General features: G+C 43.7%; 1 protein-coding gene across 1 annotated transcript in view; it reads left to right on the forward strand.

The window, feature by feature from the left end:
- Positions 1 to 21980, forward strand: part of VRK1 (VRK serine/threonine kinase 1) — a 220283-nt gene that overhangs the window by 144209 nt on the left and 54094 nt on the right. Inside the window, exon 12 of the mRNA XM_086937748.1 lies at positions 19045 to 19126. Within this exon, the coding sequence (XP_086793874.1) occupies positions 19045 to 19126 (82 nt within the window). The remainder of the gene's footprint in view (positions 1 to 19044; positions 19127 to 21980) is intronic.

Raw genomic sequence — 21980 nt, forward strand, 5'->3', positions numbered from 1 at the left:
ACCGCTGCAGTAGTGTGGAGAAAATCGACACAGCTCTTCCACTGCATGACTTGACACAGCCACATCGCTTTGGCTGCTACTTCCATCTTCGTCGACGACAATGCATTCCAGATCAAGTTACTTTGGTTCAGGGGGCCCAAGTGGGTCCCTGTATCGGTCCCACAGTCCATCGCGATATGCCTGAACGTTTGACTTTGCCCATGTCCAGTGCAGCCGCATAATCCACTTAAGCGCTTATTGCTTTTAAGCACTATTTGACATGTATTCTTTAAAAATTCATATCTCAATTTCTACTTGATTTTTTGCCGTTATGGTCTTATTTTATTTATAAAATTGTTCTCTGTTCTAACCTGGTGTGGAGTCTTTTTGCGGTGTTTTTACTGTTATTATTTGGGGCGTTGCAGAAATACTTGCCTCCTAAGTTAAACCGGACTACTGTGGGCCAAGCTACCAGAGGAGCACAGGATAATTTAGGGTGTTTAGAGACTTACCCTGACTAGGATTGGGGTTCCTGTTTGGGCAGGGTGCATACTTCTGCAAACCAGAAACCCAATTTCTAACATAATGAAAATAAAAACATTTAGCAGAATCGCCTGTTATGGGGAAAACCAAATAGGTTAGAAAGTCACGTTCAATAGGTTAGCTTGGCTTAAAAGCACTTACGTTTTGTGAAAGATACCTTATGTCCACCCTTGGGCCAAATCATTCATCAAAGCCGTAGTGTCCCATTTGCATGCATTCCTGGCAGACGAGGCAACCAACAATTAATCAATGCACTGGACAAATGCAGAGCCGTGTGTGAGGAACAGGGGTTCTACATCCTTGTGGATAGCTTAACAGAAAATGATGACTCCGTATACGCTTGTGGGATTCTTTCTCATCAAAAAAACAAGTTTTTTAAATCTGAAAGTCAAAACATTTTGGCTGTCTTCATGCAGTCATGTGGAGAAGAATGTGGAACACAAATCAATAACACTAAACCCTTCTGCTGAAGCAGGCATCTGATACCTATTCCCAGCAAAGGTCGGGACAACTGGGAAACTAGGGATCACTGTCATTAATGGTTCTTAATTAAATTTCGAACCGTCCTCCAATAAATGCCATTATTTTTTCACACAGGGAGAATGGTGCTGGAACATGGGCTTGACTCTGTTCTCCTAATAATGCCTTGTTGTGACAAATATTGGATCACTGGCTCAATTTTGGCTTCTGTGTCTTGCGACCATTTATATTGGGAAATTTGCTGCAATTTTGCTGCCTCCTTCATCCTTACATGCACAGTTTGGGCACTGTAAGTTTTCCCTATATCTCCATCTTTTACTGCCCAGAGCCCAACCGGTACTGTTGCAGACATCTTCGGGTATTTCACTTAACTCCAGAGAAGGCACATTTTGTACTGTCATCAAAGTCATCTCCTTAAATGTGAATCAGGGTTCTTACAAGCTCCTACTCGGGATTAAAGAACAAAATACAATTAATTTCACCCAGGAGATTCCTCCTCAACAATTTCTTAGGACTAGTGTAGCTGATTAAAAATCCATGTTGCTCGGTTATGGGTCCTGTAGTTACAGGAACAGGGATTGGGATGGGATGGATAATAACATTTTTAGTGCGGACTGCTTGCACTAATTTTCTCGAGAGGGGTAATTGGGGAACTTCAATAAATCTTATGGAAGAACATACAGTCCCAGTATCAACCAGGAAATCTACAAGAGGTCCTATCACTTTCCCCTTCGTGTAGGAACCTAATCGATCGCCTGGGAACATTGGAGCCGACAAGTAGTTCTCCAGGACATTGGGTCCCATCTGGACAACCGTCATGGCAGCAAATTTGAAAATTCATCATTCAATATGGAAATCTGCTGACTTGCAAACATGATATTGGGGAGGGTCTGGTGGATAGAACTGAGTTTGCTTTCCAGCTGAAAGAATAGGAGCGTCTGCCAGGGCTCGGCAGTTGGCGCTGCAGGTGGCACAGACTATTCCTCCAGAGATCTTCTTCGAAAATTTTCCTTTCCCATCTCTGAATAGTTGTATCTGCAGTGCCCTGTCTTCCGCACATGAAGTATAGATCTGAGTGCCTTCCCCCATCTCCCCGGCCTCTGCCTCTTTCACGATCACAATGGCCTTTTCCTCCACCCCCCCTGGGGCCTTGCTGCATATGCAACCACATCTCAAATTGGACGTAGAGTGCATTATCTTGGGACAAATTACACATTGCGGCTGCACCTTTTCCTTCAAATATTGCATTACCTTCTTAGATGTTTCCATTATTACCAATGAGGACTCAAACTTGGGATCCACGTGCTGCGGTTACACTTCTAGCGCCCAGAGATACCTTACAACTGTTCCACAGGTCTTTGGTTATCACAATAGAAAACAATGCATCCAAATCTGACCACAATAATTTAACAGTTGTTGTTCTCTCTCTTTCTATATACCACTTCTCAGGGGTTCCCACAACTCGGGTAATCTTTTTTTATATCACTAAAAGTCCTACTTGGCCAATATCACATGAATATGTAGTGGTTGCTCATCTGGCCCCTGTACATCTCAGCATAAACTTCTGCTCAACCCACTTAAGCAATTGCATTTCTGAAATATCACTTTCATCATCTGAGCCGATCGCCTCATCCTCAGCACCCCCTCTACTTCATTCCTCCTTCATCTACATCCTTTCACTTCCTTATCTTTTGTAACCGATCCTCATGCGAATGCTACAATGTTGATATATTTTATTTCTTCACTTGTTCTTTGTTCAATTTTAACAAATATGACTAGCGTCTCCTCTTTCTGCCAATACCTATCCCCCCCCCCATATATTTAGCCTGATTATTAAGGTGGTTATACATACCCTTGCCTGACCACAGGCCTGTAATATTAATTCAACAAATTCATCTTTACTTAAACCTTCCCATGCTGGCTTTTTCATGGGGCGTTTAACATAATACTTCAAAGATGTATTTTTCTTTTCTAGCAAGTTTTGCATTACAATTTCAGGCACATAGGGGAAGGAGGGGAGGGGTGAGCATTCAACACATTTTTTTCAATTAGACAGTCTGTCTTCTTCCGCACCTCAGGAGCCGAAGGTTGCCACCACTGAAAGATACAATCCAGTTCCTTCTGCAACATCTCGCCAACAATCCTTTTCTTTCTGCAGAGCTTCCTTTCTTATGCCAGCCAGAATCTTGCACGCCTGTTTCTTTATCTTACTCTCATTCACTTTATCTGGCTTATGATGTTCCCACTCATTAAGGGATCATATGTATCAACATCCTCATTTGTGATTCTCAAATAGCGATTTTTAAGAAATCGCTATTTGAGAATCGCAAATAGGTATGTATGTACAAAATAGATTTTTTTTGCGATTTCTTAAAATTCCTTAATTGCGATTCTCAAATTGCGAATCGCAGTAAAGGAATAATTTGCAATTCATTACTATGGGCCAGGAGGCCCATAGGAATGAATGGGAAGGTATTCTCAATTTGCGATTCGCAATTTGAGAATCGCAAATTGAGAATTTCAAGGGTGCAGGGGCATCCAAAGGACACCCTGTTGCACCCCTGAAATAAGCATGGGTGCACCTTTGGCACACATACATGCCTTAAGGGCATGTATGTGTGTCACATGGCACTTTGAAAAATGCAAAAATGTTCATTTTTCAAAGAAATCTCAAAATACCACCAGCGTGAAGTTGGTGGTAATTTGCGATTCCTTAAGGCAGAGGTCTTCAAACTTTTTGATGCCAAGACCCCCCTGTCAAAAAACATTAGGCATAAGGACCCCCTTCTGACCAAAATATCAAGAACTTGGTACTCACCATCATTGACAACCAAAAGCGCCCCAAATTCCCACGGCAAATCATTTCACGGTGGGGAAATAGAATTAAACAGTGTTTAGCAAAACCAAAGGTTTGTGGGTGACTGTGGGTCGTTGTCTTTTAGGTTTTGTTATTTGTTTCAGTTTTTGGTAATCATTTTGGCCAAGTGAACAATAAATTCTGAAGGCCATGAGAAAATGCTAAGAGGCTAGCTGCCGGAGTGTCCAGTCACCTAGGCTATAATTATGCTCACGTGGTACAAGTACGGCCATGGGGTATGCCCTTGTGATTTGCGTGCTTGAGCTATACTCAAAGGTCATCTTGAAGCAGACTACCTATGCTCACGGTGCATCTATTGTCCCTAGCAGGTGACATATGACCTCTTTCACGTCAGGGCCCCTAGAAGTGCCCTTCTTTTCAGGCCATACGTTCAGTACAGTGAGAGGCTTAGTGTCTGGAATTGTGAACACATGTGCCCATGCACTTGGTGCAGGACAACATGTTGCATGGTCACACTGGCTCAACTGAGCCTTCGTCTTGGGAAGGCCTTCGCAGGGTGAGGGTCAGAAGAGAGGCTGTGAAAAATATCAAAATACACTCGTCTAGAGATGGAAGTTTAATTTTTGTGGGTGACGTTCATTGTACCCAGAGGCAGCTACCAACCAAAGGATATCTAACAGAGAGAGGTAAACTAGATTATTTAAGATCACACAGGCTGTCAGCAAGGAGCTGGATGGTAACCAAATCAGCACACACAGTGATTCATGAGACAGACAGATGTTTACTGCACACCATTGTCTCCTCCTTCTCCCCGGTACCTGGTTGATTAATGGTAGCATGTGTTCTAAATGAGCTGAAGACTCACAAAGCATTCACTGCTGCAGTGTGTCAACGATATCTTGTTGGAAACTGTCTTACAGCCACACAAAATGGAAGGTGTACACAGTCTTTACCCTTTATTCTTTCCAGCATGACTGCTCATCCCGGTTTGGTAAAGCCGATATGAAATGGTTCACAATTCCATGCATTAATTCACAGTTGTTAAGAATAAATGCAAACAATGTTAAAATAGCTCAATTTGAAATACCATGCCCAAGCCTTTGCAGAGTTTTACACATGAACAAATGGCCAGCACTTTTCTTTGAAAATGGTGGCAACCAGCATCAGATTAAACTGCTGCAAAAAGAATGAAAACGGAAAGCACACTGAAAATAAACATTTAAAAGTCATAAAAATGAACTGGAGCCTTTGCCCCAACCCTGGAGTTTATATTGAAGTACATTTCAGCTTCAAGGCCACATGTGAGACCTAGATGTTTGACCTGCATAAATCAATTAAAAAAGTTATAAATTTGAGTGCTTGTTGAAATTTGCTGTGAGGAGGCCAGTAGGGAGATTCAGTATGTAAATGTGGTTTATCCTAATCTGCTCCAAATTAAGACAATTTAGTGGGCAACATAATAGTACCATCAAAACCCACACCGCTCCATTGTGGTGCTGCTTATTTGAGCAAAGACTGCACAACCAAATGTGTTTAATAATATTGGAATTGTATAGGCTTTACCATGTAATATTTTGATGCTGTGAAAATATTTGGTTTTGTCAATTATTGAAAAAATACATTTTCTATTCAGACAAATAACATGAGCATTGACACTTTCATTTAACCATGCTGCCTGAATTTTTCTCTGCAGTGATATTTAAGCAAACGTAAAAGCAATGATGTTTCAGGCATCAACGTTGTCATCTTCAGTAGTCCATTCACTGCACTTAACTTACAAGCAAGTTAGTCTCTATAAGCTTAGTTGAATAGTAAAAAATATATATGTATAGCATCATTTTACTTAGTTACCAACTTTTCGAGCATTTCACAGTGAATGTCTATTGTCAGCAGCATCAAGCCCCACTGTGTTTAAAGACAAACATTCTCTCTTCCATGGTGTTTCTCTGGAGCAATAAATGACATCGACCACGGAGTTCAGGCAGAATAAATAAATAGACACACATGCAGGAAAGAAAAGAAAACGGACAGAACACAGAAAATAAAAATTAACTGAGTCTTTGCCCAAATCCCCTCATGGCTCAATCAGAGAAACAAATAAGGATCTGTGTGCCTGTGTGCGCGTGAGATAGTTTCAGTGTATGTCTGCAGCGGGGAAGAGGCAGGATTGAACTGGGAAGCTTTGGGTTGCCATGGAAATCAGCGGAAATAACAAGGAAGAGGCAGCAACGAGTCACAAAGCGTGAGGTGAAAGCAGGGATGGCCAAGGAAGGCAGCAGCGACTGCGTGGAATATTGCAGAACTCCCTCGAAGTACAGGCTGCATTGCAAAGGTTTTGGTCGATCTTTGTGGACAAAGTTTGCGGGCATTTCCTGGTATGCATGCTGCAGTCTCTGATTGGAGGACAGGTTTTGATGACGTAGCCACATTATGATTGGCTTATTTTACCTAGTCCTCCAATCAGAGAGCCTCCTGAGATGCAAGCATTTCTAATCCAAAACGAAGAGGAAACGTTTTGGATTCGAGGCAGACGTGAGGTTGGTGAATGCGCGACCCCCTTCTGATGACTCTGCGCCCCCCCCTGGGGGTCGCGCCCCATAGATTGAAGACCTCTGCCTTAAGGCCAAGTTGCACTTTTATTGTGTTTCTTACATTGCATTTAAGGAATCGCAACATTTGCGATACCTTACATGCAATCGCAAAATAAGAAATCGCGAATTTTGCGATTCCTTATTTTGCATGCAGATTTGTGAGATACATACCATTTAGCGAAAATGCGTTCGCGCGAACGCATTTGGGCTTGATACATATGGCCCTTAGTCCCTCGACCTTTGCTGATCAATGTAATTTCTCTGCCACGCATGCACATCCGCAAATATAGCAAGCAATTTACCTCAAACAAACCCTTTTCAGGAAATTGCTATATCCAGTCCTTTTGGGTAAGGGCATGCCATTCTTTCAACCATAAACAAGTATGCACACCAACCTTTATAAGCATTTCGGGGTTGGCTGTCCCTTGTCTATCCTGCCTTTACTTACCCATGAGTTAAGCTTGGGGGTCTACCGCTGATTCACCTGTAGGCAAACAGCCCCTCCTAAGAAATGTCCACACTCGCAACCTACAAGGGAAAAACCTGGTGCATTTCATCTATCTTTCCTGCCTGTGAGATTACCTGGATATGGGTAAGGTTCTAAATCGCATCTGCCTATAACCTATAATGGACTATCATATCCTTAAAGGACTACCCCTTTGACAGACACACTTGCACGCCTGTGCAGGAACCGCCTCTCTGGTGAAGGAAAACACATACTTTTCCTTCACCAGTCTGCTCTTACCCATTTGTTCCATGGTGATCGAGAAGGAACAATTAAATTGGCATGCCTTTCACCAGCGACCTGACTGCAGTCCATTTATTCCTTGGTTAACCCTTTCTTCTCCAGTATTAGGGGTGTCTTTCATAGATTCACATGCCTGAATCATTCCCCGTCGTCGGAGTAGGAGTCCCACGGTATATAGAAAAGCAGTAAAAGCCATTTGTACATAGCAAATAAGTTCTACCCAACCAGGAAGTAAAATAGCCCCAGCTACAGTGGGCAAAACCTTCCACATTAGTGACTATCCAAGTCATTATGTATAGACCAAACTGCAGCCAATCAGGCCACAGCTCCCACCAGAATGCTCTCCCCAGAGACCCAGGCTCTCAGATTTGTTACCGCACGTCGTGTGATAGGGAGTCTCTCTGAGCTCTGCTCAGTTTCTTCTCTATTTCTGAAAGTTTTCACTTTCAAATATGTCTACATCAAAGTCCCTGTTCAGGGCCTGTGAATCCTGCGGAAAGGCAAGGCTATTTAATGAAGATCCTCATACTCTCTGCATCTACTGCTTGTACCCTGATCATCAGGCTAAGGAGTGCAAGATCTGTCGCACCTTCCCTCCAAAGACCCTCAGAGACAGAGAGGGTCGCCTGCTGCTGTGGTTGCAGCGGAATAAGGACAAGGATAATCCAATCTCTGAGGTAGGAAGTTTGGCCTCAGGGTCTTGTGTGGGGTCTCGAAAGAGGATGGGTGAAAGTAAGATGACTACTCCTAAGGCTAAGGTGGCAAGACAGGCCCAGCTCACTGTTGACGCTGGTGAGCCTTCTACTTTGAAAAAGAAAAAATCCTGTGAGAAATCTGTGAAGGCAACAGACTCTAAAAAGACTGCGACTTTAGTGTCACCTCAGAGGCCTGTGACCAAGGCAGCGACTACTCTGCCGTTTTCATGTAAGGCAGCCACGGCAGTGACTTCTACTGTGACTTTTTCCTCACCAAAGCCTTCTATGGTAATATCCTCAGCGTCCTCTCCAACTTATGTGCATGTTCAGATTCGTCCAATCTCGTCGACGAAAATAGTCACACCTCTCGTCGACGAGCCTCCGTCGATGAAGCTGATACCAGCGTCGACGAAGAAGACCTTGCCGTCGACGAAGCTGCCGTCGACGACTCCATCGACGTCGACGAAGGCGTCGACGACCTCTTCGACGAAGAAGATAGTCCCGTCGACGGCCCCTTCGGCGAAAACAGTCCCGTCGACGGCCCCTTCGACTACGAAAGCGGTCCCGTCGACGGTTCCCTCGACGACGAAACCCATCTCGTCGACAAAAACTAAACAGCAATTTCGTCGACGGAGCAATTGTCTTCGACAAGCACATCGTCGACGACGAAGGCAATGCCGCAGGACACAGAATTAAAGGTGGCACAGGACAATCCAACAACACCAAAGTTGTCATCTTGCACAGGTCTTCAAGTCTGGTCAGCAAGGAACAGTGTGATACCGCTACCATCTCCAGCCACCACTGCAGCGCTATTGCAAAAGCGTTCCTCACAATCTGCATCGATGTCGCCACTAACAATGCCAGACAGGCTTTTGGATTCTGAGGAAGAGGACTCTGGTGATGAGTTATTTCAGGCAGCGGAGAGCCCTTCTGATTTACTTATACAAGTAAAAGATCAGGAGGAGGAGGAACAAGTGATTCAGCCGCCTAGGTTGGAGTCTGAACAAACACCAGGGATGCAAATGCCAATGGAACTTTTCCAGAATTTGCAGTACATGCTTAGCGATTATTATCGCTGTTTTCCGCCTTCGGAGTCAGGCGAAACACAAATCACTTCTCCACGGCCTCGAGTATCCTCGACACCAATGGATGCAATGACTGAAGGAGCGGAACATACCCGACCATCAACACCGGTGTCCTACCACCAAACGGAGGGTGAGAATACTGATGAAGAAACTCATGAGGAAGGGGAATTAGATAATACGGATTCGTCGGAGTATGAAGATTATCAAGCCGACACACCTTCTCCAGATGAACAACCAAAAGCTGAGTCACCACCGGTGGATATTGCGAATTTCCATAGGATTATGGACAAAGCAACTAAAAGATTTCTCATTACTATGGAGACTAAACAGGACGAATGCTTCCTGTACGATTTTAAAAGTTTGTCGCAGAGGCAAAGTTGGTCTATTCCCATTATAGACTTTATTTGGAAAGAAGGTCTGAAGATCATGGCCACACCAAACTCTTTACCAGCGGTTTTACCGCGAGTTGATTAAAAAGTACAGGGCACCTACTTCTTCGCCTGCCTGCCTGATTGGTCAGGCCAAGACGGAGTCAGTCATTGCGCAAGCAGCTCAAAAGAGAGTAAAGAACCAGTCATCTCAGATCTCCACTCCTACTGACAGAGATGGGAGGCGACTCGATACCATTGGGAAGAAGGTATGAATTGAATTGAATTGAAAGAAAATTTATAATGCGCAAAACAATAACCCGCAGGTATCAAGGCGCCTAGCAAAAGATCAAAGAATGATCAAAAAAGGACATAAGACCCTAGACATATGCTTGCTGGAAGAGAAGGGTTTTTAAGGCAGTGCGGAAGTTCTGAAGGGTCGGGAGCGATCTCAGATCCAGAGGAAGTTCGTTCCACCACTTGGGGGCAAGGGTGGAGAAGGCTCTGCCGCCCCATTTGGCTCTTCGTACACGGGGGGCTGCCAGAAGCAGTTTCCCAGAGGAGCGCAAGTTCCTTCGAGGGACATAGTGGGAGATGATGGATCCTATTCCAGTGTCGACCATTGCAGCGACCACAGTTAGGGATGCTAATTCGCTGGCAATTCTCGGCAGGTATGATAGGCAGATGTGGTCAGACATATCGCCTTACATTCAGAAACTGCCTGAACCGGACCGAAGCCACTAAAATTCTGCAGGAAGGGGAGTGTGCTTCGTCGGAAATCATCGATGCTGCAGTAGACGTAGCAGCTAGAGGATTCAGGCAGTTGGCAGGAGCTGCAGTCCTTAGAAGAGAGGGATGGTTGAAATCTACATCCTTCAGGCAGGAGGTGCAAGCCAAGGTGTTGAATATGGCTTATGATGGCGAGTACCTATTCGGCTCGCATGTGGATGAGGCTTTACAAGCCATCAAGAAAGATACAGAAACTGCACGATCGTTGGGTACTCTACAGTACAGGAAATCTTCCTTTCGTGGTGCAAGAGGAAGAGGTAACTTCACAAATAGAGGAGGATATTACCAGCAACGTTCATATACGAATACCCAAAGTAACCAGAGATTCCAGCCATACAGGCAACAATCTTACGGCCAAAGGCGAAATAATTATTCACAGCCCCGAGGAAAAACAACTTATCGGGGCAGAGACAACACTGCAAAGAAGTGAGGAACGCAGCCTGCCACCACTTCGTCCCAGCCAGTCACAAATTGGAGGAAGAATATCCCTACATTGCTCAAAATGGTCAGAAATTACCACAGACAGATGGGTCCTGGATGTGGTTTCCAAGGGCCACATATTGGAATTTGTAAAAACCCCACCAAATTCGCCCCCAAAAGGACCGCCCCCAGCACATCTCAAAGAGCTGTTCATCCAAATCAATACAATGATTCGAAAAGGGGCAATCGAGAGAGTACCTCAACATCAGAGAGGGAAAGGTTTTTACTCTCGTTTTTTCTTGGTACGCAAGAAATCGGGGGAATGGCGCCCCATCCTCGATCTGCGTGCCCTCAACAAATACATCAAAAAGTTAACGTTCAGAATGTTAACACTCCAAGAGATCCTCCAGTTTCTGACAGAAGGGGACCACATGGCAACACTCGACCTTCAGGACGCTTACTTCCACGTACCCATTTTCCCCAGGCACAGGAAGTTCCTAAGGTTCAGAGTGGCTGGCAGGGACTTCCAGTTCAGGGTGCTTCCGTTTGGACTACGTTCAGCCACGAGGGTATTCACAAAGATGTTGGCACCTGTAGCAGCCCACTTGAGACTACAGGGTATTCAGATATACCCATATCTGGACGACTGCCTTATCAAGGCCAATTCCTACACCACAACAAGCAACCATGTCCAGAGATGCCTTTGCTTGCTCCACAGCCTAGGGTTTTCAGTGAATTACGAGAAATCAGATCTGGAACCATCACAAAGGAAGTCTTTCCTAGGAGCAACGCTGGATTCCAACCTCGCTCAGGTCTTCATATCAAGCGAAAGACAGGAAAAGATTCAAAGGATGGCGACTGCACTCCTCAGAAAAGAGTGCGTTTCTGTTCGAAAATTCAAATCTTTCCTAGGGATGATCTCATCGTGCATCCCTCTCACTCCAAACTGTCGTCTGAGAATGAGACCCTTGCAGGAGGAACTCGGTCGTCAATGGCTGCAGATATCAGGTTCCTTCAAGGATATCATCACCTTAACGCCTCGAATGAAGAACGCAATCCTGTGGTGGAACCAAGAACACAACCTGCAAGTGGGTTGTGCTTTCCTCGCAGAAGTCCCCAGATTCATCGTGACCACGGATGCCTCGCTAGAAGGTTGGGGCGCTCACCTTCAAGGGATGACTATCAGTGGCAAATGGGACAAACAGCAAAAGACATGGCACATCAATTTATTGGAATTAAGGGCCATTTTCCTCGCCAAGAAATCTTTTCAAGCACTGCTAGAAGGCTCGACAGTGTTGATTTGAACAGACAACACAACAAGCATGCATTACCTGAACAAGCAGGGGGGCACAAGATCAGCCCGGTTGTCCAAGCAGGCTCAAGAGATCTGGAATTGGGCTCTGGATCACAACATCAACTTGTCAGCGGTGCACGTTCCAGGGGTAGCCAATGTGCTATCAGACACCCTGAGCAGATCTAAGAGCAGCACTCACGAATGGGAATTGCATCAACCAGCGCTGGATCGGATCTTCCAGAGATGGGGTCACCCCGATCTAGACCTATTCGCAACATATCAGAACAAGAAATGTACACAGTTTGCGAGTTGGATTCCCCACAGAGAATCTTGCGGGGATGCGCTGTCACTGAATTGGGAGAGGATATTTGCCTACGCCTTCCCACCAATTCCATTAATTCCCAAGGTCATCAAGAAAATGAGAAGACAACCGTGTCGAATAATTTTGATTGCTCCACGGTGGCCACGACAATATTGGTTCACACAGCTTCTTCTCTCAGAACGCGAACCAGACCAACTGCCTCAAATTCCGAATCTTCTGACAATTCAAGAAGGCAGAGTGTATCATCCGGACCCTCATTCTCTGAAATTATCGGCTTGGCTCCTCAACACCATGAGTTTGCACATTTAAACATTCCACAAGACTGTCAAGAAGTCCTAGCCAATGCTAGAGCACCTTCAACGAACAAAACTTACAAGCTTAAATGGAAGCGTTTTTGTGTTTGGTGCCAAACTATGAATTTACATCCCATGTATGCTGAACCGGAGGAGATCTTACCCTTCTTTTTGCAGTTGGCTAAAGCAGGTTTGGCACACTCAACACTTAAGGTGTTTCTAGCGGCTATATCCCGATATCGTCAAGATGGTACGAATTCTCTATATTCCTCAAGAATAATCCAACAATTCTTTAAGGGTTTATTTCGTATGTTTCCTCCAATACGTCGGCCACCTCCATCATGGCATTTGAATATAGTACTGGCTCAGCTCATGCGCCATCCCTTTGAGCCGATCCATAAAGTTGATCTGAAGTTCATCACTTGGAAAGTCGCATTACTGCTGGCGTTAACATCAGCCAGAAGGGTTAGTGACATGCAGGCATTCACGACTAAACCACCTTTCTTGCAGTTCACTAATGACTCTGTCATACTCCGCACCAACCCGAAGTACATGCCCAAGGTACCATCGGATTTTCATTTGAATGAACCAGTGATACTTAAGACATTTTTTCCGAATCCGCAGTCGCCAGCTGAGCGGACCTTACACTCTTTAGATATCAAGAGATGTCTTAAGTTTTATCTCTCAAGGACAGCCGCCATCAGGAAGACGGATCAGCTGTTTGTAGCGCATGGCAGACCGAGACAAGGCTGTGCAGTGACAAAACATGACTATTGCTAGGTGGGTCTCGTCAACTATAGGGCTCTGCCATCAACAAGCAGGTAAACCCTTACAGACCTTACCTAGAGCTCATTCTACGAGAGCAGTCTCTTCTTCGACTGCGTTGTTTGCTGGTGTGCCTCTCCTGCAGATCTGCAGAGCTGCAACATGGTCCAGCAGGCACACATTCACGAGGCATTACTGTCTGGATTCTTCAAGTGATGCCGATGCCTCAGTGGGAAGAGCAGTCCTGCGTAATCTTTTTCAATAAGGTGAGCCTCTGTGGATCTTTCCCACCTCCTCTTGCTCTTTTGACGCTTTAATACGTTATTGCACTATTTTATGTTCATGCATGAAAACTGTATAGCTTGGCGTCCAAGAGCGATGTATTGTATTACTGCTAACTACTCTGATTCAGGCATGTGAATCTATGAAAGACACCCCTAATACTGGAGAAGAACAATAGTTACTTACCTGTAATCTGTGGTTCTCCAGTATTGGTGTCTTTCATAGATTCACATGCACCCACCCAGCTCCCCTCAGAGTCTCACTCAGGCTATGGATATATATATATATATATATTATATTATTCTCAGGTACACTCCGGTGCTACAAAATCTGAGAGCCTGGGTCTCTGGGGAGAGCATTCTGGTGGGAGCTGTGGCCTGATTGGCTGCAGTTTGGTCTATACATAATGACTTGGATAGTCACTAATGTGGAAGGTTTTGCCCACTGTAGCTGGGGCTATTTTACTTCCTGGTTGGGTATAATTTATTTATTTATTTATTTATTGTGACTTGTATAGCGCACTATAACCCAGGGGTCTCTAAGCGCTTTGTTAGGATCAGCTAGACAATAAAAAGATGCATCAGATTACATTTAGCGGCCACCCCACGCTTGCTGGAAAAGCACAGTTTTTAATTGCTTGCGGAAGGGCATTAGTTTCTTTTCATTGCGGAGTTTCAGCGGTAGTTTATTCCACATAGCTGGCAAAGTATGTGAGAAAGCACGCCCACCCACGGTGGTCAGTCTACAGCGTGGCTGAACCAGATATATGGAATCAGCAGATCTAAGCACCCTCCCTGGTTTGTAAAGGGACAGGCGAGATTTCAGATAGGTGGGTGCTCTGCCATGAAGCGCTTTGTGTACAATGCAGAGCCCCTTGAACATTAGCCTCTGCCTAACTGGCAACCAATGGAGTTCCCGCAGGAGGGGGGATGCCTGGGTACTCCTTGGTTTCTTAAAAATGAGCCTAGCAGCATCGTTCATGACCGTCTGCATTCTGTTTAAAAGGCCCTGTGGGAGTCCTATATACAATGAATTGCCATAGTCCAGCCTGGCCAAAATCATTGCAGAAACCGCGCTCCTTAGGGTGGAAAAAGAGAGCAGCGGGGAAACTTTCCTGAGTTGGCGAAGGAGGCCGACGCAGCAGCCCACCACAGCTGTGACTTGCTTTTTCATGGACAGCTTACTGTCCACCTGGATGCCCAGGCTCTTAACCACCTCAGCCGGTTCTGGAGGCGTGCCCAACTCCCCAGGCCAGAAACGGTCACACCAAGGGTTGCCAGCGATGGTAATCGGCAACACCTCGGTTTTGTCCGGGTTGATTTTTAGGGAGTTGCCGGACATCCAGTTAGCTGTACTTCTCAGAATGTTTTGCAGTCTGGTAAAGGCATTCTGGCTATCCTCCAGCTGGATGATGATCTGGGTGTCGTCTGCGTAGTTATATACCTGACAGTCCAATAACTGTTATTTGCTATGTACAAATGGCTTTTTACTGCTTTTTTATATACCGTGGGACTCCTACTCCGACGACGGGGAATGATTCAGGCATGTGAATCTATGAAAGACACCAATACTGGAGAACCACAGATTACAGGTAAGTAACTATTGTTCTTCCTGTCCCCTGTCCTACGCCTCTTGTTGCTTTCAAAGAACCATAAGGGATATGCACAAGCCATTTTCCAATGGAGCCAAGTCAGGCCTACAAAACAGACATCAGATATTTAGGGGGATGTCCCTCTATTTGGCATGTCTTCTGTCTCTGCCGGATTTACTGCGACTTGGCTGACCATAATACAATAACAAGTGCTGATGGCATGCCCACATTCTCCACCAAACTGTCATCCCCGAGTTCTTCAACTGAATTCATTAGCAGGATTGTTCTTTATGAGTAAAGTTTATTCAGCTAAATGACACGCACCGCACCAATTCTTAAGCAGTGTACGACGCACCAATTCTAAGCACATATAGATATATAGGCCCTCAGCCATGGAAATTTGCCCATCAGTTTAGATCCCAAGCAATGCATACATGTGTACATTCTTTAAATGTGTAACGGCTCCTTTCTGGTACAATCAGTACTATTAGCAAAACAGTATTCTTCTCACTGCAAATGCAACTTTGACAAAAATTTGCAAAGGTTAAAACCAGAACATCCATATCTCACTCCCTTGTATTCCGATGCCATCAGTAGCTGAGCTTTGCAAAATCGGATTTTAATTGTTCGTCACTAAAGCCTCTCCGTGTTAGTGCTGCAGCAGTGTGCTCATGTGTTTAATACAAAATCACATGCGTACAGGAAAAAACAGATGTGGTGGGAAAGATTGCACTGCATTTTGTGCATTGTCTTGATTTGTACTTGATATAAAGGTCTTTTAAGTAAGGTGATTTTGCTGGTACTTCTGAGCTTCCATTCTCTCAGTCAGTCAACATCTAAATTCTGCCTCCTGCACTTCACGTTTGCCCCTCCCTTTCCTCCTTGCTTTCAAATGCTTCACTCAGTTCAGTCTTCAGACACATGCTTGTTTGCTTCCTGTGTGTCGGAATGTTACTCTGGTTGCCATTTACCCCACAAGGAATCACACACATGCTGATGGGGCCCAAGCGACCTGCAGTGCTTGCTTTTTTTAAAGTCATGATTTACATGATCGCCAAGCCAGATGCTTCATGCATGTCTTGTATGCTAGCTTTAAAAGCAGGTGTTCAGTAGATAGTCCATGAAGTATTTGATTCTTAACAAAATCCTCTGCTCTGCTGTTTTTTCTTACGCTTTGAAATTTTCCCAGTCATAGACTGAAGCAAATCAAGTAGGGTCGATTGTATATCGGAGCAGTTTCATGTATGTATAGTCTTTTGTTCGCCCTACCTCTCTATTTATGAACCGCTCGACTTCTTCGCTGTCTGAGGTTAAAGCTGTACATTAATTGCCTGGAGTGATGGAACTGAGGATGTTGTGTTTTTGTTGCTTTAGCTAGCGCTCCAACCATATGTTTGTCTGCAGCACTTGCCATTAGTTCACATTACTGCTACCCAACTGAATGTTATTAGTTTTCATTTCTCGCTACAGACCGATTTAGATGCCTGAAACGTTAAATGCAATAATTTTTTTCTTAAAGTGGAACTAGAAGTATTAGCCCTTTAACGCCATTGGCTTCCTTCTGTTTTTTGTAGTTTTACTTTGCTTTGGTGGGCTGTCCATCAAGGCTGTTGTTTTGTGTGAATCATTACATTGTCTCATTTGTGTTCCAGTTCGGTTTTGGCAATGGGGCACGGAGTCGTTTTTTTTTTTTTTTTTTTTTTACTTCAGGTGTCACAAGACCTGTGACTTGTAACGCAGCGCAACTGTCTGTTATGTGATGTATTTACTTTATTGGTAAAAATACACTTATATTGCTGATTAGCATTGCATTCTAGTTTAGAATATGTGTGCTATTTGTGTGCCTTATCCGGTCATAAATTGTTAGTTTTGTTTCACAGCTTTTTCTGTTCAGAGTAAAGATGAGTGCACATTTATTTTTTCTTAAACACTAAAATATACTGGTTGTTTGTCAAAATTATCCATTATGCAATATTTTGCGGTGTAATGCTTTTAGGATACTTTGCAAATTTGAGCTACCCACCCCCTTTTTCTTTGAAAGTACATTTTAACTCTTGTTCAGCAAAATAACTTTGTCGGTTTGATATCTAAAATGCTTTTACCATTCATGGCATAGTTGTTGTAGTCTGTGCTTACTTTAAAGGGCTTTTAGTCAGACTCCTTCAAACACTGGTTTCTTTTTCTCCTGAATTTTCAGGCTTTGCTGCGAAAGACCATCAATTGCATCTTGTTTCACCCAATAGTGGTATTGTAGTGCCAACATTTCTTCAGTTGTTTATGTCCGTCCACCTCCATTGACATTCATGAGGCAATTGTACTTCTGAAATCAGATGAACAGCCCAGTAGCACTGGGGAGCAAACAAGAACAAAAGCTTCTGAGAAATGTAGGCCACAAAGAACAAAACAACTTTGTATGTTTTCACCTATAAGACAGAGCAAGATGTCTGGTTGCCAAAGACTTTGTCAGCTCACCAAGGTGTTACAGTGGGCTTAACACCTGCCCATTGCTTACCATTAGTTCGCTTTATTATCATTGCATGATTCTTTTTCGATGGACTGCTTGTGTTTGGCCCTCCCCTGGATCATATTATCTTTACTTGATTCCTACTCCTGACTTTAAGGGAACTCCATTTTCCCTTTTATACTTAAGCACTCCACCAGACTGTACGTGTTTCCCAGCTGCCTTCCTCGTGTGCTTCTCTCCTACCCTATCAGTCTGCTTTTCATCATCTCCCGGTGCTGCTTTTTCATTTCTTTTTGCTTAAGCACTCCACAAGTGCATGTGTTTTCCAACTCTCCCCCCTGTGTGATTCTCCCCCCTCCCACTCTGTGTTGATCTCTGATTCATATTGTCTTTCCCGCTCTGCTCTCTCATCCATGTGCTTTCCTCCCATCCTGCCCACTGTGTTACTCTGTCTTGCCCATGCTCTTCTGTTCTGTCCCTCCTGTGCTTCTCCCTTCATTCTTCATGTGCTGCTTTCCCCCTCCTCTCCTCCCTTTCCACCCCAAAACCTCAACAAGTACTGTCTTTGTGTTTTGTAAATTGGTGCTTTAGCTCAATTTGTTTTTTGGATAGAAGTCATGAAACTCTTCCGTATTAAATTTGAAATTATTTTTCAGTATCACTAGCCTATAATTATTAATCTCTCTGATAACCCTAACACAGTCCACACATACTGTTCACGTATTTCTCACATTCTAATCGTTTGCACTGTAACACAAAAGTAGCACTCACCCGGCATCTTGCACACAGGCATCAAGTATGGTGCTTTACACTTACTATGCACATTACTGTAATATAAGAAAAACAACATATCAGTTCAGTCACAAAAACACTCTGCCTCATGACCTAATGCTAACCAATTTAAACTACAGTTTATTAACCTCATCACATAATAATCTAACCTACTTTAAAATATCTAAATATAATAAAGTGGCTACAATAATTCTACTAATATTAACACTTTTGCACTGCTTTCTACTTTACTGATGTTATGCTACAGTACAATTTTATGATTTGGAACATTAAACTAAGCAAATGCTTAACTAAGAAACAATTATTTGAAAAGCACAACGGAGTTTGCATTCATTTCAACTCTCAAAATGTAATCTTATTTCTATTCAGAATTAGTAAGTATTTGTACGTATTATCACAGTTCAAATATATTGTACAGCTAATTAATATAACAATATCCTGTTCAGTATTTGTTTTCAAAAAAACTTTCAAATACCATACATAAGTAACAAGTAAGCCCCATTTATAGTACCGCAGCACGTTGTTAAACTTTATGAACTTTGTAACATTTGAGTTGGGTAGTAGACTACTACTTTGGCATCACTTTTCCTTACTGTCTCCTACAATTTCATTTTGTTCCACATGTCAAGGATGCTGTTTAATTTGTTGTGAAATTGTCATTGCCAAAAGCATACTCCGGGACTGCTTCTGTTCTTAATATATATTTGTACTTTTTCAAATTGTAGAAAAAGGCAAAGATAAGTGAGGTAAATGGTGAAGCAGAACCTGTGGATTCAGAGAGCCCAGCAAAGAAAAAAACAACTGCACGTAAGTTAAAATTAACTACCCTGCAAACCAAACCAGAGTTATTTAAGTACATTTTGTTTCAGCTGCAGTAGCTGCATAGGACACTGATGTGTACTCGCATGTGACTCCTCCCATGCTCCAGACTTTGTACATGAAAACAGGTGGTGATCTCCATCTCTCTCTTCTCTATCCTGCACCGGATATAATGATAAACAGCCACACATAGGCTCCACACTTGGGTGATGACATACATTCCCTTTTAAGGCCTGTTGAAACGGATCCAGACCTCCACTCCCACTGATATAGTTAGTTTTTAAAGTGTTGTTCCTACAGATTGAGCATTTTGGTGGCAGTGTAGTGCAGGTTTTGCCTTCACTGGCTACTGTTTTTAAACCATGTTGCAAGCAGTTATTGGCCATGGACCCACATGATAACTGTCTGTGGTGTTTGGGGGCCAAACATTACTCCAGGTTTTGTGAAAAATGCTCCTTGGTGCACCTGAAGGCGCTAGAATTCAAACTTATTTTATACAAAAAGCTAAGTTGGCCCAACCCATGTCGCACTTGTGTAAGCTGAAGAATAAGGCTTCCAAGAAGAAGCACAAATGAGATTTCTCAATTTCCACATAGTTCTTTTTACAGGCGTTGTCTCCCAGTCAGTGTCCAGGAGTTCCCACCTCAAGTTCATCATAATACTTGAAGCCACTTTTGACTTTGGAAATCAATGCCCCCAGAGTACCATGGGCCAGCATCAAATTTTCAGCAGGCAGCAGCCTTCAAAGAGGCCATCAAGCAAATATTAAGTATGACACATGCTCCCTTTGGTGTGTCATCATGCCCCGCAGAGCCTCTGAGGCCAGCTGTCGTCCTTAAGCCGGTGGGCCCTCCTTCAGTGTTTTCTGAATCTGCTCAGATGCCTGATCATCTCTTGATGTGGTGTTGTGCCTCTACTCCACTCCCAACAGTGTTGCTGGCTGTATCCCTGCCAGCACTGCCACTGGTTTCAGCACCATTGATGCAGAAGCATCCAAAATGAACCCTGAATTTGAATCCTGTGACAGTCCACCCCATTTCTCGCATTGCCATTGTACAGCCCCATTTAAAGATGAATCCTCTGCAGTTCTGCTCTCGATGTCAACATTTTACCAGAATAAGGGTAATTTTAGCAACCAATTCTGATGCATTTATGATGATGAAGAGGAAGCAGACAATTTCTACCTCTTTATACTGATGCTAGAATTCGGCTCTACAGAATGGCAGTCGTCTTGACCCATCAGTCAGCCCTTGATCCTCATTTAGTGTACATCAGTTACAGTTGTAGCTCTGGGTAAGAACACCTTCATCCTACAGTGTAGACAAAAGACAGCATGCTTATGGAAATCCTCCAGCTGGGGCCGTCTACTTTCGAGTGTCATTATTTACTTGGTCTCGAGTGGATACCAGCATACCTGCTTAGTCTATGCCCTATTCGGCACAGTTTTGAACCTCCCAGTAGCCAGATGCCACAGTCCAGCACCGAGAGACCCAAAGTTTTGATGCAGCATCCTACACCTGATAATCTAGTTCAAGCTTCTACTTCCAAGGTTAATCTTAACTCCTGCCCTTCTCCTCTGGAATGGGAGCCAAAGGAGATAAATGCAATAGGCAAAATGTTTTCTTTGAGTAGTTTGGGAACTCTATTCATTGATTTCTTTTTGCATTCTAGTCTGTTATTGCCACACTCTTGTGGAGGTGACGAGGAAGGTTCTACCTATGTAACTGGAGAATCTCGGAGGTTCCTTTGCATAGTTCACAGGTAGATACATATATAAATATTCTTTATCCAGTGATTAATTAAAATCATTAGAATGCAGCTAAAAAATGGTCTTTCAGGGGTCAGTACACGTCTTGCCTTTTTAGAAAAACGATAAATACAATTAAGAGCTGTTCTTTAGTAAAAGGAAAAGAGGCAGAAAAAAAAATCCATAGTGCTTTAAAAAAAAAAAGCCTTGCGCCACCACGGCAGATAGAATTAAAGAGCTATATTTCCAAGTTATGCTGTTCGGAATGGGCAATTAGTCAAGTGCCCAAGGTGCAAGGTTGGCTTCTAGTCGGAAGGCCATCCCTAAAAGCCAAGTAAAGTGCATGGAGTTTAACAACCTGTCAACAATAACAGTCTGTGGCAGCCGTGATTTTCTGCCTCCAACGGAGGTCAAGCTTTCGAGGAATTTCAGAAAACGGGTGGCTAGCTGAGTTGAATCATCTTTCAAGCAGGTTTCTGTGGCGTCCTGGCAAGTGCTGATTTTTATTGCTCGCAATAGTGGACGCAGCCTGAACTGTCTTAGCGGGAGCAGCTTTTCACAGATGAAGACAAGGTGGGACAAGGATTTCTCTTCCCTTGCACACAATCTGCGCTGCCAGTTGTTGTTGAATTTCCTGTGGCCATACCAATACGTTTTTAAGGGGACTAGGCCGAATCTTCGTTTAATCAGCTGCTTTTTCACTTCCTTGCCAAGAGGGGATGCAAGATAGTTTGGGATGCCATGTACGGTTTCCTTTAGCGCTCGCACATCTAGCTCCCATGCTGTTATCTTTGCTTGTTTTGTCAACTGTTTCGATATTAGGGATCCAGGAAGGTTACAAGCCCAGGATATTCAGTGCAGTGTTCCAGTAGCTTTTCCAACCTCTTTTTTGGGTGTTTATTACTTCACAAATTGCATGTTTTAATGTGCCATTCTTTGCTTGCTTAGCTTTGAGACAGTAAGCTAGAAATGTTGACTTCAGTAACAAGTGTTGCGAGAAGAAGCACATTCTAGACACATTTGGGCGTGATTAGTGCAGTTGAATAAGGCGAATTTACTTCTTTTGTAGATGGATTGGGCCTGTCCTACCAATTT

Source organism: Lissotriton vulgaris, chromosome 9 (genome assembly GCF_964263255.1).
Source record: "Lissotriton vulgaris chromosome 9, aLisVul1.2, whole genome shotgun sequence".
In the NCBI taxonomy this organism is placed as follows: Eukaryota; Metazoa; Chordata; class Amphibia; order Caudata; family Salamandridae; genus Lissotriton; species Lissotriton vulgaris.